This window comes from Anabrus simplex, chromosome 1, assembly GCF_040414725.1.
Source record: "Anabrus simplex isolate iqAnaSimp1 chromosome 1, ASM4041472v1, whole genome shotgun sequence".
Classification (NCBI taxonomy): domain Eukaryota; kingdom Metazoa; phylum Arthropoda; class Insecta; order Orthoptera; family Tettigoniidae; genus Anabrus; species Anabrus simplex.
The window spans coordinates 1,629,850,071-1,629,869,103 of record NC_090265.1 but is presented as its reverse complement, the minus strand read 5'-3'; the positions used below and the strand labels follow the sequence as shown (position 1 = coordinate 1,629,869,103).

General features: G+C 36.4%; 1 protein-coding gene across 1 annotated transcript in view; it reads left to right on the top strand.

Moving 5' to 3' along the window:
• LOC136858612 (TP53-binding protein 1) overlaps positions 1 to 19,033 on the top strand; it is a 770,373-nt gene that overhangs the window by 676,491 nt on the left and 74,849 nt on the right. The window contains exon 17 of the mRNA XM_067138308.2: positions 15,056 to 15,273. Coding sequence (XP_066994409.2) covers positions 15,056 to 15,273 — 218 coding nt within the window. The remainder of the gene's footprint in view (positions 1 to 15,055; positions 15,274 to 19,033) is intronic.

Genomic DNA, 19,033 nt, shown 5'->3' with positions numbered 1-19,033 from the left:
CATAGCAAGATCAACTTGTTGTATTCATAAGCCAATCAAAACAGATCCACTCAATAACAACTTCAAATAACCACAACATAAACATTCACGGTCAACAGATTTCATTTGTCGATAATAAAAATATCTTGTAGGGCTGGTGGATATATCTGTTGAGTTAAACGCAAATTCAATGCTTTAATGTACCGTCACGATCAACTGTTACGATTTAACAGCTACGCAAATGACCAAAATCGGTAAATAAGACAGAGCCGATGTATTGGCGCCGTGAGCGTTTTCAACATAATCTCTCGCGCCGATAGATCGGCGCGCTGAGTGCGAAAGGGTTAAACTAACACCTCATAACTGTAAAATGGCTTACTTGTTCAATTCATACTAGATGACTTGTCTGTTCCGGCAGCGCCTGTCTTATCAACATATCTACTCCTGGTGTTGTATTGGTGCGGTAATGGAGGGGCAGGGCATGGAGGAAGAATGGGGTTAGGCTGGTCTATGGGCATATGTGCTATTGCTGGAGGGGAGTTTCTAGAAACGATATTGGCGGGCTTAACTTTTGGCATGGTGGATTAAGCATGTGAGTGTGGAGATTTAAAAAATTGAGGGATTTTGCTTTGATTTGAATTCATGATATTAATTAATCTAGGTGTTAATTCGTACAAAGGATTTTAATTTCATTGACATCATTAAGATTTTAATTTTTATTGTAGGCTTGGTCCAAAAAGATGTGTAGATTTTCCAGTTCGTTCATTAATTTCCCTTTACCTGTGCTTCTAATGATGGTAAGATCTTTCTCTATGGATGTAAAGTGATGGTCCGTTTCTCTCGTATGTTGGCTCATCGCTGAGTACTTGTTGCGTTTTTGAGCATTATAATGTTCCAAATATCTTGTGTGAAAGCTCCGTCCAGTTTGACTGATATAAGAAAAATCACATTGTGTACATGTTAGTTTATATACGCCGGACCTTGAATAATGGTTGCTATTGTAATTGACCTTGTTGTGGTTAAAAAATATGTTTTGATTGGTGTTAACTGTCCTGAAGGCTAAATTAATATTGTTCTTCTTTAAAGTATTTGTGATCTGACGGACGGCTGGGTTATTATATGTAAATGTGGCGTAACTAGTTTTTGTTTTAAAAGGTTTTTCTGGGACGAGATAGTGGACAATTTAATTTTGATTTTATTAATTAAACGGTTAACCTATTTTAAATCCGTTGAGTTGAGCAAGATTCCTTATGTACTTCAGTTCAATTTTTAAATTGTTGGGAGAAAGAGGAATTTTAAAAGCTCTGTAAATTAAATTATAAAAAGAGGCTTGTTTTTGGAACTTGGGGTACAGAGATGAATTTATAATAGTTAAGGGAGAGTGTGTAGGTTTTCTGAATATTCGAAAATCGAAGGTATTATGTCCGCGTGTAACTGTTAAATCCAAAATGTTTAATGAATTCTTGACCTCATCCTCTTTAGTAAACTGAACATTGGGATCAATTTTGTTTAGGGACTCCAAAATCTCGTCACTATTAGTGACATTTTTGTTGAAAATTACGAAAGTATCGTTTACAAATGTGAGCCATAAACATATGCCTTTTATTTGTGTTTATTTGTGTGCTTCCTAAAAAACATTACGTATTCAATAATAAACATCCCTTGAAAAATTCAGTTACTTTTTGCAAAATTCTAAACAAGTTTAAACTGCGACCCAATCACTCAATGTGCTTCTGCGATGTCGTAAATATGTACCCAAACATCCCTACCAAAGAAACTGTAAGAATCATCAATGATAATATCAATAAACACAGCGGCCTTAGTAAGATGGAAATTGAAGAATTCATGAAGATATTAAATTTTGTCTTAAACAATAACTATTTCTCTTTCAATGGAAAGTTTTACCAGCAAAAAGGCTTAGCGATGGGCGACCCTCTTTCTGGCATCTTAGCAGACATTTATATGGATACAATAGTGCACACAAAAATTATAACACAAATAAAAGGCGGATGTTTATGGCTCACATTTGTAGACGATACTTTCATAATTTTCAACAAAAATGTCACTAATAGTGACGAGATTTTGGAGTGCCTAAACAAAATTGATCCCAATATTAAGTTTACTAAAGAGGATGAGGCCAAGAATTCATTAAACATTTTGGATTTAACAGTTACACGCGGACATAATACCTTCGATTTTCGAATCTACAGGAAACCTACACACTCTCCCTTAACTATTATGAATTCATCCCTACACCCTAAGTCCCAAAAAAAAAGCCTCTTTCTATATTTTAATTTATAGAGCCTTTAAAATTCCTCTTTCTCCCAACAATTTAAAAATTGAACTGAAGTACATAAGGAATCTTGCTCAACTCAACAGGTTTAAAATAGATTTGGTTAACCGTTTAATTAATAAAATCAAAATTAAATTGTCTACTAATCTCGTCCCGGAAAAACCTAAAACTCTAGTTTTGACACATTAACATACAATAACCCAGCCGTCCATCAGATCGCAAATACTTTACTGAAACACAATATTAATATAGCCTTCAGGACAGTTAACACCAATCAAAACATATTTTTTGACCACAACAAGGTCAATTACAATAGCAACCATTACTCAAGGTCGGCGTATATAAACTAACATGTACACAATGTGATTTTTCTTATATCAGTCAAACTGGATGGAGCTTTCACACGAGATATTTGGAAAATTATAACGCTCAAAAACACAACAAATACTCAGCGATGAGCCAGCACATGGGAGAAACGGGCCATCACTTTACAACCGTAGAGAAAGATCTTACCATCGTTAGAAGCATAGGTAAAGGCAAATTAATGAACGAACTGGAAAATCTACACACCTTTTTGGACCAAACCTACAATAAAAATTAAAATCCTTTGTACGAATTAACACCTAGATTTATTAATATCGTGAATAAATCTCATGTTTATTCCGTATTGGCTCAACACAACTAAGGTTAAGTTAAGAGTAAGTTCCCACCTTCCAATACTTAACAATTTCTATATAATAGACTTATTAATTACATAATATAATCCATATAACCTCTAGTACATGTTTCGTTCCGATATGGAACATCTTCAGCTAAAATTGGTAAAATGGCAAGACAATTAAAATACATTGATGTTAAGATGATACATAAGCTAAAAGATATGATAAAATGGCTCGAAAATTAAAACATATGATAAAGATGATGAGATAAAGTTCATTCATGTTGGTTAAGAACACAACAAGTCAGTTTTCAAGTGGCGAATTAAAAACAGCGATAAGGTTCTTCATGTTGGAGGCGTGTACATTTTGTCGATCTTGAAAATAAATTGAAGAATACAGGATTTTCTTATATGTGATTTATCGGGGAAATCTTGATAAAATAACCGTAGTTGAAGTTGAGTTTGGTAGGATTATTAAAATGTGTCTGAAACGAGAAAAGGAGAAGTGAAATAGAAAATATTTTGAGGAGAAAACCTTGTTAAAAATGTATGTTCGCGAGAAAGAAGGATAATAGAGTTGATTACCTTAAAGACAATCTTGTCGTATTTAACGTCCTCCCTTCCGCCGTGTTGTTAACTGACTGAGTCCTGTGTACGTGTGTGAGGTGCTTGCGGTGGGCGGGGAGTATTGGAGGGAGAGGTAAGTGACGTGAGGAGAGTGGGTGAAGTGTTGCGTAGGGTGGAGCTTACTGAGGAGTGGTGTTGTGATAGGCTAGGGGAAACGGACGGAAAGGTAGGGGGACAATTATGTAAGGTGGAGCTGTTCGGAAGGAGGTGTGTTGGTTGTTTGTTGGGATTCTTTTTGATGGTTTTTCTGGATGAGTCTAAATTAGTAGCCTCTTCTAATAATATATTTATGTTTTCCGTAATTTCGTTAACATTCTGGTTGGGATTTCGCTTCTGATCAATTTCAATATAGATATTTTCAAGGATATTCATTAATTTACCTTTGTTTAGCGTTTGTAGAATGGTTAAGTCCCTTTCTATCGATGTAAAATTGTGTTTATATTCGGTCATGTGAAGACTCATGGCCGAGTACTTCCTGTGTTTTTCGGCATTAATATGTTCTTGGTATCTTACTGAGAAATTGCGGCCTGTTTGTCCGATATAAGAAGTGGCACAATTTGAGCATTTAAGCCTATATATCCCGGAATTTAAATATTTGTTATTACTTGCAATGCTTTGGTGATTGAAAATTAGCCGTTGATTGTTGTTATTGGTGCGGAAAGCAATATTGAAATTAAATTTCTTAAAAATGTTAGTAATCTGGTAAATATTCCCGTTATTATAAGTAAAGGTGGCGTAGTTCTTCTTTTTATGTTCTTTTACTAGCTGCGTTTGAGGTTTATTCTTCATTTTATTCACTAATCTATCTATGTAGTGTTTTGTGTATCCGTTGCTTATCGCTATTTTATAAATGAGATTAATTTCTTTTTGGAGGTCGTTTTTAGATAAGGGAATGTTGAAGGCTCTGTTTAACATGCTTAAAAAGGAACTCTTTTTATGTGCCTCAGGATGGTATGAATCTTTTCGTATGGTATTTATAGTTTGAGTCGGTTTTCTAAAGATTGTAAAGGCCAACTTTTCTTCTTTCCTTTCGATTGTTAAATCAAGGAAATTTAGTTTTTTATTGTTCTCAGTTTCTAATGTAAATTTTATGAAAGGGTCCAAACTGTTGATTTGGTCTAATAAATTAGTGCTACTATTGATTTGTTCATCTATAATTGCGAAGATGTCGTCGACAAACCTTAGCCAGATAATGATGCCTTTTTCATCATTTAAAATTTTATGTTTTTCTAAGTGATCCATGTATATTTCAGCAAGGATACCTGACGCTGGAGATCCCATAGGAAGACCACTTTGTTGGTATACTGTGTTATTAAAGGAAAAATAATTATTGTTAAGTGTGAATTCTAGGAGTAACATAAATTCTTCTATTTCATGGTTACTAAGTTTTCTGTGTGTCTTTAAGTTGTTCTTAATTATATTTAAAGTTTCTTTCGTGGGGATCGTAGAATACATATTAGTGACGTCGAAAGAGTTCAAGGTGAAAGATGATTTTAATTTTGTGTTCTTGATAATTTTACAAAATTCTATTGAGTTATTGATTGTGGTTCTGCTTTGGAAAGTATAGTACTTCTTTAGGAAGCTATTGATAAATTTAGAGGTTTTGTAGGTGGGGCTATTTCTAAAGTTAATAATTGGTCTAATGGGTGTGTCAGGTTTATGTATCTTAGGCAAAGCCCTTGCTGTTGGTAGTCTTGGATTCATATTAATTAGGTTTGATATTTCGTTCTCATTAAGGATGAAATTAATGTTTTTAAGTATTTGTTTTAATTTTCTTTGGACAGAGTTAGTCGGATCTTTTTTAATTTTTGTGAAAGTATTATCTGAAAAAAATGCTTCGGTTTTTTCTATATATTCTTTTTTATGCATAATAACTGACACATTGCCTTTATCCGCCTTTGTGATTATAAGGTCATTATCTTTTATTTTTTGTTTTAGGCCTTTTATATCTGTAGAAGGTAAATGGGGTGTGTTAACTTTCTGATCTTTAAATAATTCTACAAGTTTCTTTTTGACTTCGAATTTAGTTTCGAGTTGTTGATCTACTGGAAGTTGAGCTATGACCTGTTCTACTTCAGCAATGGTTGTTATGTATTGCTTTTGGTTGTATGGATTAGACCAATTATGTTTGGGTCCTTTGTTGATAATCTGCAATTCTTTGTCCTCGAAAACAACGTCAGTTAGATTCTTAGTCGGAGGGTGAAAGGTTGAATTGGGTTCAATGTTAGTGGAGGATTCTTTTGACTGATTTATGTTTTTTTGATTTAGAGTAAGACCGTGAAGTTTTTTGTTCAAGATTTCTTGTTTCTTATCCAAGATATTTTGAATTTTTGTATCACCATATTTCAAAAAGGAATCCCATTCAATAGGGGCCATAAGGGAGGAAGCTTCTAGATGAGCGTTATATAACTTAGAGTTTAAAAAAGACTTTTTTCTGTATAGAAATTTAATTTCATTTTTGAGCCATAAGTCGTTAGTTTTTTCCTGAGTAGCTTTGTGCCATTTTGTTGTACAAGGTTTTCTCTGTACTGAATTTAGAAATTTAGGAACGAGTTTTTGATGTAAACATTGTTTTAGGAAATTTATGTCTTTGCCAATTTTTGACAATTTAATCTTTAAGTTCAAATAGGTATTTGATTGTTTTTTTGCCTGGTTGGCTAAATTACAGCTTATAAATCTCATGTTTATTCCGTATTGGCTCAACACAACTAAGGTTAAGTTAAGAGTAAGTTCCCACCTTCCAATACTTAACAATTTCTATATAATAGACTTATTAATTACATAATATAATCCATATAACCTCTAGTACATGTTTCGTTCCGATATGGAACATCTTCAGCTAAAATTGGTAAAATGGCAAGACAATTAAAATACATTGATGTTAAGATGATACATAAGCTAAAAGATATGATAAAATGGCTCGAAAATTAAAACATATGATAAAGATGATGAGATAAAGTTCATTCATGTTGGTTAAAAACACAACAAGTCAGTTTTCAAGTGGCGAATTAAAAACAGCGATAAGGTTCTTCATGTTGGAGGCGTGTACATTTTGTCGATCTTGAAAATAAATTGAAGAATACAGGATTTTCTTATATGTGATTTATCGGGGAATGAACTTTATCTCATCATCTTTATCATATGTTTTAATTTTCGAGCCATTTTATCATATCTTTTAGCTTATGTATCATCTTAACATCAATGTATTTTAATTGTCTTGCCATTTTACCAATTTTAGCTGAAGATGTTCCATATCGGAACGAAACATGTACTAGAGGTTATATGGATTATATTATGTAATTAATAAGTCTATTATATAGAAATTGTTAAGTATTGGAAGGTGGGAACTTACTCTTAACTTAACCTTAGTAATATCGTGAATTCAAATCAAAGCAAAATCCCTCAATTTTTTAAATCTCCACACTCACATGCTTCATCCACCATGCCAAAAGTTAAGCCCGCCCCATATCACTTCTAGAAACTCCCCTCCAGCAATAGCACATACGCCCATAGACCAGCCTAACCCCACTCTCCCTCCATGCCCCGCCCCTCCATTACTGCACCAATACAACTCCAGGAGTAGAAATGTTGATAAGACAGGCGCTGCCGGAACAGACAGGTCCATCTAGTATGAACTGAACAAGTAAGTCATTTTACAGTTATGAAGTGTTAGTTTAATACATTTTGTCACAATGCATGCTCTTAATTCTTAATTTAAAATTTCTTTTTTACTTCATTACAGATAATCTTACAATCCTTCCCAAAGACCAAGCAACACATCAACGGGAATGATATTCATACAAGACTGTATCAAGTGTCTAGGATGTTCCTTCTCAATTAAGCAGCAGCCTAAAACTAAGAAACAGCTTAATGTTGTACTCTTGACAATTCCTTGACGTTACATGTGATCCGAAGTCAAGACTCTTACAGTTTCATTCACAACAACATTTTTGACCAGTCTGTTTACAACAATCGGTTTTAAATCTCCACTAGTGTTTGACAACACATTTCAATATTAGTAACGTCAAGAACATGAAAATGAAATATGTGGGTCAAATAAGCCCCAGTATCAATATCCTCCTTTCTCAAGACTTATGGTAAAGAAGAAGATCCATTTTAGTTTTGAACATATTTTTAAGTTAAATAGAATAGAACTGCCAAGTTAAAACACAGTTAATTTAAATATTTGTGTTTTCAATCTTAACCAGCCTACAATTAACAATCATTTCAAAAATCTGCACTTGTTGACAACACATCCTGACATCAAGAACATGATATGATATAGGGGTCAAATGAACTCTGATATGTAATATCCACTTTACCCAAGACTTATGATAGAGAAAGAAGATCTATTTTAGTTTTGGACATATTTTCAAATTAGATAGAATAGGACCAACAAAAAAATGTTAATGTGTTAAAACACCATTAACTTATGTTACCCACAGTTATGTTTAGTATGTTTAGTTCACATTTTTTAAATTATTATCCTGGCATGTTATCTTAAGAGATCATTAATGTTTGTATATATTGTATATATTGGTTAAAAAAAGGTCCCAAACCTTGACCTAAAGGTTGTCTACAGGCTGAAGATGCCCAAAATAATGGGTGAAACACAGGCGCGGCTCCATAATACGATATGCAGAGCTGCAGAACCACCACAATGAAAGATATACAGTAATGTAATATATAGCGATTAGCGATCCCACCATTCATATTGAGTGTGTATATCGAGCCAAAGATCGATACCCACACAGCTGCTGGTGATCTGGCAACCCTGGTTAGATCTGTGAATGACAGAATATTAGGAGAGCACACTTAACTACAGCTTTCTTCTGGTAGGTGGCTAAGAGTCGCCCATAAGCTTCTGTATGAACTGCACGCCTTGCAGTACGTCTGGCCTATTCCCGTGACCATAGAGTGACAGCGCCACCATCGGTAAGAGAATCGCTGCAGCGAGTGAGCCTGTTGAAATCTCAGCTGTTTGGGAAAAGCTCCCTCCATTGTACTCACCAGTGTAAATAGAGAACTTTTGAACTTTTAAAACTGTGTGGATATTGATATGGTTTAAAATTCTTACATGTCAACATTCTCACATACTACAGTAGAGTTGTGATGCTTCTGTTCAGTAGAAAGAAAGCCCAAAAAGTTTAAATACAGGATAAATGCATGATAAAAGAGGATGGTTGTGATTAAGTAACACAAAATCATGTTAAGTCCATGTTAAGTCTTCAAACAATGTACCTTACGATTGGGGTATGCATATTTTTCTATCTTTTGTGTAAATGACCAGGACTTCAGCAAAATTCTATCCAACGACCGAAAACATTCTCTCTCGTACAAAGCGAATGAGAGAGTTCTTAGGCTTACAAGTAATCGTGACTATGTTTCTCCGTAATGGTAGTGAATTCTTCCGAGTTAGGTAGTCATGAAAATGAAAACAGAAACGCTAGTACTGTCAGATGATGTTCCCCCTCCATTGAGAAAGCTGGCTGCCAAAGATGTATGCAGGTCTTGGAACCTTTGCAAATATGAATGTGTCGATAACTTTTTTTTTCGATAAGCGGAAGGGGGGCTTTATTTTTTGTAAATTTTAATTGTTGTTTTTTGTACAAGTCAGTTATTTATATTTATATTCGGTATATTTTCGAGAACTTCACACTGATAGGACATGGAGAAAAGCGTTTCCGTGGGATTGGAGGACGTATTCACACGAGTTCAGCTGACACTTCCTGTTTACAATACGAATTTAGATTTGTCTATTACACTTACTGCAATGGACTGGGCATCACAGAGCAGAACCACCAACATTATTCAGCACGAGCCACCACTGGTGAAACATGTACCTGACGTAATAAGTCTACATAAATTCATGTAGATTCAAACCACATTAAACGTGGAAAGTATTGAATAGGTGGTTTTTATTAAATTATCCTTGAAATCATGTGCCTAAAGTCATCTTCAATACAGAACAATAATGAGAGTTGTTACTTGTAACTATGACAGGTAAGCGACAAGTTTTAATTGTGAAGGGAATGTGAGATGCTTCAGTTTCATCGTTCGTGACTGTTGTCGGTCATTGCTGTATTACACATTTTATAACTGCCTCATGTCCGACTCGTTGGCTGAACGGTCAGCGTACTGGCCTTCGGTTCAGAGGGTCCCGGGTTCGATTCCCGGCCGGGTCGGGGATTTTAACCTTAATTGGTTAATTCCAATGACACGGGGGCTGGGTGTAGGTGTTGTCTTCATCATCATTTCATCCTCATCACGACGCGCAGGTCGCCTACGGGAGTCAAATAGAAAGACCTGCACCTGGCGAGCCAAACCCGTCCTGGGATATCCCGGCACTAAAAGCCACACGACATTTCAACTGCCTCATATCAATTTGGCACTTAAAATATAAGGCAAAGCCTACTGGCAGACCTATCGCATGTTGATTGACAGTTCTGGAATGCTGAAGAGGGGCGCGAAGAGAAGGGAAGGGGCTGCTTCTTGTGACAGACTTGAATGAGCAAGTACGGTCAGTAGGCAAACAAATCGGTTCATTGTCAGTACATATTCCTACCATTCGTGCACAAAGTGAATTATACCGCTGAAAATTCTAAACTGTAATTTGTGACAACAAGAAGTCAAACGTGAAGGATTGTTCACTGTTCATAGTTTTATGAAGATGGAAGCTGAGAACAGAAAGAATAAAACACGTGAACAGTATAGAAGGGAGTTGTTGAAAGTACAGCAAAAAATAGCAGATGCAACAGAAGTATTGCAGGAGGCAATCGAGAGAATTTTAACCGAGCAAGTTGGCTGTGCGGTTATAGTCGCACAGCTGTGAGCTTGCATTCGGGAGGTGGTGGGTTTGAATCCCACCGTCGGTAACCCTGAAGATAGTTTTCCATTGTTTCACATTTTCACGCCAGGCAAATGCTTGGACTGTACCTTAATTGAAGGCACAGCCACTACCTTCCCAATCCTAGCCCTTTCCCATACCTCTGTTGTCAAAAACCAATGTGTTAGTGCGATGTTCAACTAGTAGCAAAAAAAATATTAGTTGAACAGAGACAGCACGAGACTGAAGAAACGTCATTTGGTACACCAGGAAAAACATAGAAAGGGAAAAAGCGTGTAACGGATTTTTAAAGATTTCGACGCACTATCTTTGAATTTTACATTCTTTAGAAAACAACTCCATCAGTATCTAAATTACGACCTGTGTCAGGAGAGAGTATTGGTTTCCAAGGAGGTTGTATCAGTTTGAGAAGTATTGTAAAAGAATTAGGCTTCAACTGGAAGAAAATTAGAAATAGTAGAAGGGCTTTTAATCAACGTCGCCTGTATGGCATCAATGTACAATATAACTATTTATAATAGTTTATTTAAATCCGCCTTGATCAATACACTCATTAAATGAAAGAAACATTATTTATTAAACCATACATGTTTCGGGAAATCTCAACCATTCCCTTCATCAGTGGTTAGATCACTGATGAAGGGAATGGTTGAGATTTCCCGAAACATGTATAATTTAATAAATAATGTTTCTTTCATTTAATGAGTGTATTGATCAAGGCGGATTTAAATAAACTATTATAAATAGTTATATTGTACATTTAGACCAGTCAATACGGACCAAACACAATATTAACCTATCATGGTTAAGTTTATTAACAGTGTATGGCATCAACTCGAAAGACCTGCACCAGGCCTCTAAGGAGGCCACATGACATGACGGTAGTTATCCTGTGAATAAATTTTTTAGTGTATTGCTGCAGAAACTTCTGATGACTGATGGGTGATAACCAACAAGGAGATTAGCTGGCGACACAAGACAGAGTGCTGACTAAATAAATCAGATAATTTCCACTTTAATTCTCTTATTGTAGTGTAGTAAATCAATTTTACTATTGTTTTTATCAGAGTTTCTTAATGCAACCATTTAAGCAAATCTCTTATTATTTTCATGCCTTACATTCCTTCAAGCCAATCCCTCCGAAATATCATAAGAGCTACAAAAGCTATCGTAAGAGGACCACTTTGTTAAACAATGCACTCGACAACGACCAGCAAACAATCGTAAGCAATGTTCATAACTTTTAAAAAGTCCTTTTTCATTATGATTGAATAAATGCGTAGCCTAACATGACAATAAGGTGAAAAATTCATTTCTGGAATCGAAAAAAAAAAACCAAACCTACTTCAACTGTAAGTATTTAGCTCGCTAATAGTTTTTATCATCTCCTGTAAAACTCATATTTTGTCGCTTATAATACTTTGCCTTTCCAGGGACGAGGGAGGATATGGTAACAGTATTACACTTGAAAAAGAAACAACTTTACTAAACTTAATTTCTCTTTCAAGTGTAATACTGTTATCATATGTTTACTTTTTCAGATAGTTTATAGATTTATTACTCCAAATTAGTTTCAGCAGACTGAAAAACCCAACAGTTATAGATTAACAGAGTCGAAACTGAAAAGAGATGGCTTCAGATATTACAAAGAAGAAATTATGCGTGGGCTGCTAAAAACCAGCCTAGTCAGTGAAGAAGAGGAGGAGTGGAGGAAGAAGACAATAGTGACTACGCTGTGAGCAATAGCACTGTGTAACAATGTTGTGACACTTTGCTTGAATATAAAGATAAAAATACTTCAATTACAGTGACATTTTGGTGGCAAGAGAAATACATAGTGTTGTAAGGAACATAAGGAAAATTTGAACTCCTCTAGCAAACAAATGATTATTACACAGTATTTTTCAAAATAAACTCTTTCATGCAGAGTTTTGAAATACTGTATGTACCCTTTTCTGATGTCAATAATTTTTTTATGAAATTGTATTATCCATGTTTGTTTACTTTTTTCTGCATGCTCTCCCCTTCGTTGGCCCAAATAATCGGGAGTACACTAAATGTCTACTTTTTAGCCTAGCAATCTGTTTATCTGTGTTTAAAATAAAGAAAAATTTTCTTTTATGTAGACTACCATATTACACAGGGAACTTGTTGTTTGTAACTAGTTGACAAATATTTTGAGAAGTATCAGTTTAAGTTGTAACCGTTACTTCAGCGGTTACACAAACACAGTTAAAGGGAGGAAAGTAAATCAAATTACAAGGTACCTTAAACACTATACACACCATAACCATGTAATGAACTGCGGCGAAAACAGCACAAGTAAATATCAGTGAGGGCAACTTGACGATAACAAACAAGGAACGTGGAACGGTGCTGGGAACCTACCAAGGGCATGGAGATGCTTAGGTTGCGGTTTACGGAAAAAATTTCAAAAATATTATTTAGAAAATGGACTTTACAAGGTAAATTACGAACAAATTCAGCAATGCAGAAAATACCGATACACAGTTTGTAAAATACAAATTACATGTTCTTTGAGACATTCAAATTAGATGTTCCTTGACAAGAGCTTCCTATAAGTTCAAAGAGTCGAGCAAATACCGTACATCTAATAACAAAACAAGTTGTACAATATAGTCTTGAAGGTAAGAGGAAACACAATATGCTATTACAATTTAGAATGAAGTTAAACGTACCTTTCCAAAACATCTGCTTGACAGAGTGGCGATTAGGGCAATCTCCTGTGTGATACTTTAACGAAAATTAAATGCAAATTAAAACAGGACTGAAAACAATCGTGCTTACCCTAAGGCCGCCCATCCTGAAAGCGAGGATGACGTCAAAGCTCCGGCAGACGGCAGACCAAAGACAGACAGGCTTAAGACAGACCATGAAATGCTGCCTAGCTCCCTTTAAAAGGGGAAATCTGGCCTTGGAGTAGCCAATCAGAAAGCAGGAGCTTGCCCAGATTCACCAATCACAACTCTTTCTTCGGTCGTGATGTTTAAACCACTTTCTCAAACACATACGATTGCAATCCTTCCATTTCCAGAATAGTCAGAACATATTTCTAGAATGTATAACTAACAAAGGCCAACACACCCTGTCCTAAAAGTCTGCGTCACAAACTTTCTGGACTGTTCCAGTTTATATAGAAATGTAATCTACTACTTACAACCAACATATGTTAGAAAAATATTTTTTTACACTGTACAGGTTAGGTAGCTGAATTGAATACGAATAAAATATTCTATAAGTGATAGCTATTACTACGATTTCTTGGTCGGCAGTTAGTTGCAACACCATGAAACTGCACACTGAACCTTTTGTTGCTCGCACTTAAGCTGAGGCATTGTTTTAAATGTAACCTGTTACACTGTGCAACCAGTTGCAGTACACTTGCAGTCTAGATGGCTCGAGTTCCATCAGAACAAAGTCTCAATCACTTGTGAAAGCAAACTGTGTTAGTATATGTTTTTCAACAGTGAGATGGAGGATGTAATGAAATCAGATGAGAATAGGCAGAAGGAAGAGGATAACAATGTTAAAAGTAACAAAAAGGATGAGATGATGAAAGACCTAACAAAGTTACTTGATGCGAAAGTGAATACAGAAGACTTGATATGTGAACATTGTGAGGCAGCAGAACGGAGGAATATTCAAACAGGAGTGCAAAATTAAGTGCATGGGTACTGTATAATGGAACAATTTCTTCCTGACTTTCATGGGATGCCCATGACAGAAACAAGTGCACTAAGTCAGATATCTATCCAGCTGTATAACACAGGATGTCAGTATGCACATTTTATTTATAACACACTGCTAAAATACAACAAACATATTCAATAGAAAACTGGTACCTGTGAGGTTCAACTCCTCTCTTTGATAAACAGTTCATTTGCCATTCCTTATTCCTCGGGGCCATTTTCTTGACTTGACAACAGATAGGGAATCTGTCACCTGGGTGACTGCCCTAAATGCAGATCAGTAGCAATTGATTGATTGATTGATTGATTGATTGATTGATTGATTGATTGATTGATTGATTGATTGATTGATTGATTGATTGATTGATTTGACTTTAGTTCGCCATTGACGACAACTAGTTATACGGAACAACCTCGCGCTGGCATAAGTGCCGTCAATTGGCAAACAACCAGTTGCAAGCAACAAACATCCCTCTGTAGTAGGGTGCTTAGTTACTGACCTTCTCATTCAGTCGTTTGCAATTTTATGCTGCCATGGCTCATGTGGCATCAATTTCGTAAGATAAATACAGTGTACAATTTCTAAAACATGAATTGAAACACTGCAATGTTTTTGAATGATGATAAATTTCTGGTCACGACCACAGGCAGTCAGCCACTAGACATTTTGCCTTATAATCACTGTTGCATGGAGCTGTTCATTGTTTACCATTACACTTGCCTCCTAATTCTTGGAATATTATTTTCATCTGCTAATTGACAGCAAGGCACAGTACATATGTCAGAATATGTATGCATAATTAAGAAGATGCTTCTACATTTCCATCACATATTAGCTGGAAAATTTAAACGTGTATCCCTGAAATGTTCAGAGTTTTATGCCTAAGTAAATTGTCGGTGTATGTATGCTCATTATTTTTAAATACTTTCTATTGTTACAGATGCTGGCGATAGCAGAAGATTTGTTAAGTCTCGCTTGAAGTCTCAGTTGGAAGCTGGTGGAGGCAAGGTTTATGAACACTTCAAAGATGTTCCAGATGATGTTTATTCATCCTGTTACCTAATTGCTGATCGACCTACTGAGACTGCAAAGTACATCCTTTGTCTTGCTAGTGGTATAAAAATTGTGGATTATCAGTGGGTTATAACTAAATGTGAGGTCAGTAACAAATATTTTCAGCTAGTCCTTTGCATCTGAAAACAAATATTTCTTCTTCTATATGCCTATTTTATTGACGTGAGGTTGTTGAATTTAAGACACTACTGCCGTTGTGATATACATGCTGTACCATAGCTAAGATGACGTCACACACAGAGGGAAGCAGTTAAGTCCATCTGATCCACACAATGCCAACTGTAATATAATAAACGTACCTGCCCCACAGTTGGGTGATAATTGTAATATTATATTTACGTGAATAATCCCTGCATATTTTTAAAAAGAATTAAGGTAAGAAATTGGGGTGCGGGTTTTATTTGCATCAAAGTTGGCAACATGCTCCTGGCTCACCTAGTTTTCGACGGCATTAGTTTGCCGCTAGCGAGGAGAATCGTAGTAATAGCTATCACTTATAGAATATTTTATTCGTATTCCATTCAGCTACCTAACCTGTACAGTGTAAAAAAAATTTTTTGTAACATAGATTTGTATATATTCGTACATTTACTGAATGGGGTTGCTATGATGGGAAATGTGTGTAGTTGTGTGAGGGCCTACTGTTGCCAATTCAGCGGTTTTCAGTCGGAAGCATACTATATGATCCTGGTCTCAGTGACCTGTCAGCAGGTGATGATAGCACTTCCCGTATGATATGCCGCCAGCCGGCCCTTACCCTCCAGGCCGCATCGTTTAGAATGTCACAGCGTGGAATGTGCCTATTCTGCACGTTGTATGATTTGGAAATTAATGCAAACTGTGATATATAGGTCGTCATATCATCCAATACCTGTTCGTGTATGTTCAGCCACACCCCTTTTCCAATAAATATAGTTGTTTGAAATTCTAGTGGGATTTGGAGAAATTCTGCGAATTTATAAGATTCATCTAACGGGACTTTGCCAAACACAGTTGGCAACTCTGGCGTGGGCCGTGGTGTCATTCTTCTATGTGTGTCAGTTGAAGTGAATCACATGTTCGAGATGGCGACCAAAGGTACATGCTATAGGTCTTTCATGGGCAGAGAAAAGCTGGAGATTATAGAAGATGCAGAAGAAATTGGAAATCTTGCAGCAGGAAGAAAATATGACATGGACGAGAGCTGTATTCGTGACTGGCAAAAAGATAAATTATGGCTTTAGCAAACTAGTAGTAATCGCTGGGCATTTCTTGGACAGAAAGCAAAGTTTCCTGTGAATGAAGCAGGATTATGTGCACTTATCGAAGAAAAGAGACAATTCAGATATGTCATTGCGAGAAAAACATGCCGAATTAAAACCCTAACGATTGCAGAAGAACTAGGTGTTTACAGGATTCAGAGCTAGTTGTGGATGGCTTTGCAAGACATAAATTAATGGCTTTCGCAATTTTATGTTCATTATGGCTATAGTTTTCGAATAAAAACTACCATCACATAGCGTCTTCCTACAGATTACGAAGATAAAATTGGAATTCCACAAATATGTGATCAATTTACACAAGAAAATCTCATATACTTTCACAAAGAGGCAGCAAACTACCCAAACTGCTCGCGGGTACACTACTCAAGAAGTTCATGACGTTTTGACAAGGGGTAGAATGGAGTTGTTAATAATTCCAAGAGTTCTAAAATCCCTTCTCCAACTACTTGATGTGTGCATTAACCAGCTTTTTAAGGTGGCAGTAAAACAACTGTACACACGTTGGATGGCAGACGAAAGACACGAATTTACACCTACTGGTAAAATCAAGCGCCCAGAAATGAGGCAAATTTGCAAATGGATAAAACATGCTTGGAATTCCATTCCTCTGCAACTGGTCGAGAAGAGTTTCAAGAAATGCGAGATCTCTAATTCGCTGGACAGAACCGAAGATGATGTGTTGTGGGAGAACGATTATGGTGACGACAAGGAGGACTGCAATTCTGCCAGTGATGATGAACGCTAAGAAGATTACAGGTAAGGGGGTATCAATTCACAGTATATCTTTTTGCACCAACACAGATAGGTCTTTGGGACGATGGGATAGGAAGGCCTAGGAAGTGGAAGGAAGTGGCCATGGCCTTAATTAAGGTACACCCCCGGCATTTGCCTGGTATTTTTATACTGTGTATTTCGCGCAATTCTAAGATGCACCATCTTTCTATTACAGAATACGTGTTTACTTTTTTTTTTTTTGTATATGACTCCTGCAGTTCACTAATTCATGTACTGTTTATAATTTTTATTTGCTGATTCATGTATTATTTATAATTTTTATTTGCTAATTTATATACTTTTTATATTTGTATTTAAGCCTTTAGAACTTATTCCAATAAAGTAAGTTAAGAAACCACACTCTCCAATCAGAGAATAAAGTAGGTGTAAACAAAACCACGTGATTTGGGCCACTTCGTGCTTCCTTTGAACACCCAGTAAGTAGTCTGTTTCTAAATTTTGTACAATTGTAATGAGTTGTTTATGACAGTTTGAAGTATGAAGTATCGAGTGTGAAAATAATATATATTAGGCCTACTGTTCTAAGCTTGTAGCAAATATCATAAACATCCAATATCTGCTTGCAAAAATCCCCTATTTATTTGCTAGCTGTAGCAGCTGTGGAGATCACGAACGCACGACCTTGATTCTGTTTGCTGCAATGGTTGCTGCACATGTAAAGCATAAAGAGAGGGAATCCTTTGAAAAGGAGAGGAAGACTGTTGCATTAAATGTATTAAATAAGTTTATAGAAACATATTCCAACCGTATAATTGATGATATTGCAAAAATTAACATCCGAGTTTGCCGGTGGTGGTGGTGTGTGTGTGTTTTAAGTTTTTACATTGCACAGAAAGAATTATCCACCACTGGTCGTGTTACTGTCCGAGTAAAAAGAGACCGCTTGTGAGAAGTGTTTTAGAATTGGAGTGTGACATATTTATAAGTAATTTAGGAGAGGATTCTAATGATGCAAGAGACAGTGAATCTTCTGCTCTACAGGGAATTGAGCCTCTTGCAAGTTCAGATTAATGAAATACCTGTCTTCGACTGACCAAATGATGACCGAATACCTTGAAACCATCCCAAGCAACGCCTCCATCCAAGCTGATAGAGAGACCTTAACGAAAACCGTAAGCTTTCAGGTATCTCGCCTGCAGACTGATGGTGGGATATGTGATAAAATGAAAAGTAGGTTAAAAGCAGCATAGATCAAATGGAGGGAAAATCACAGGCATACTCTGCAACAGAAGGATGCCACTATCTGAAGTCTAAAATGTACCTCATGGTAGTTCGTCCTGTTGGTTTTATACGCTGTTGAATGTCGACCAGCTGACAAAGCTACAGAGTATCTCAAATGATATGGTCACATCCTGCTTGCTGCACCTAGAACAGTTGCCAGTTTCGCCCACTGCTATGAAATTAATGGGCAACGTCCACGTACAGCCAGCGACTCTGCACTGAAAGTCAGGTGGCAAGAAATAACTCAACCCCCTAAGAGAATCAACGGCTTCAGCAGATGTGTTCTCTGATCGTCCCCTTAGTATAGGAAATGATACTGGAACCAATCAAGCACAGTCTGTCCCCAGGTTAGGGGCAGTTGCAGAAGGCTTCTGTACTCCATGTTAGGATCGGCCTCATCACCTGCTGGCAGCAACTCTAAAATGCCTATATGAGTGCAAATATTATGGGGCCTCGGAAAATGCTAGGGCGCTCCCTGCAGGCGATGCACAGTTCCTCAGGTACTAGAGGAGCTGTGAGAAGTGTACCGGTACCACAATATATCCAAATTGGGACAGTCAACATCC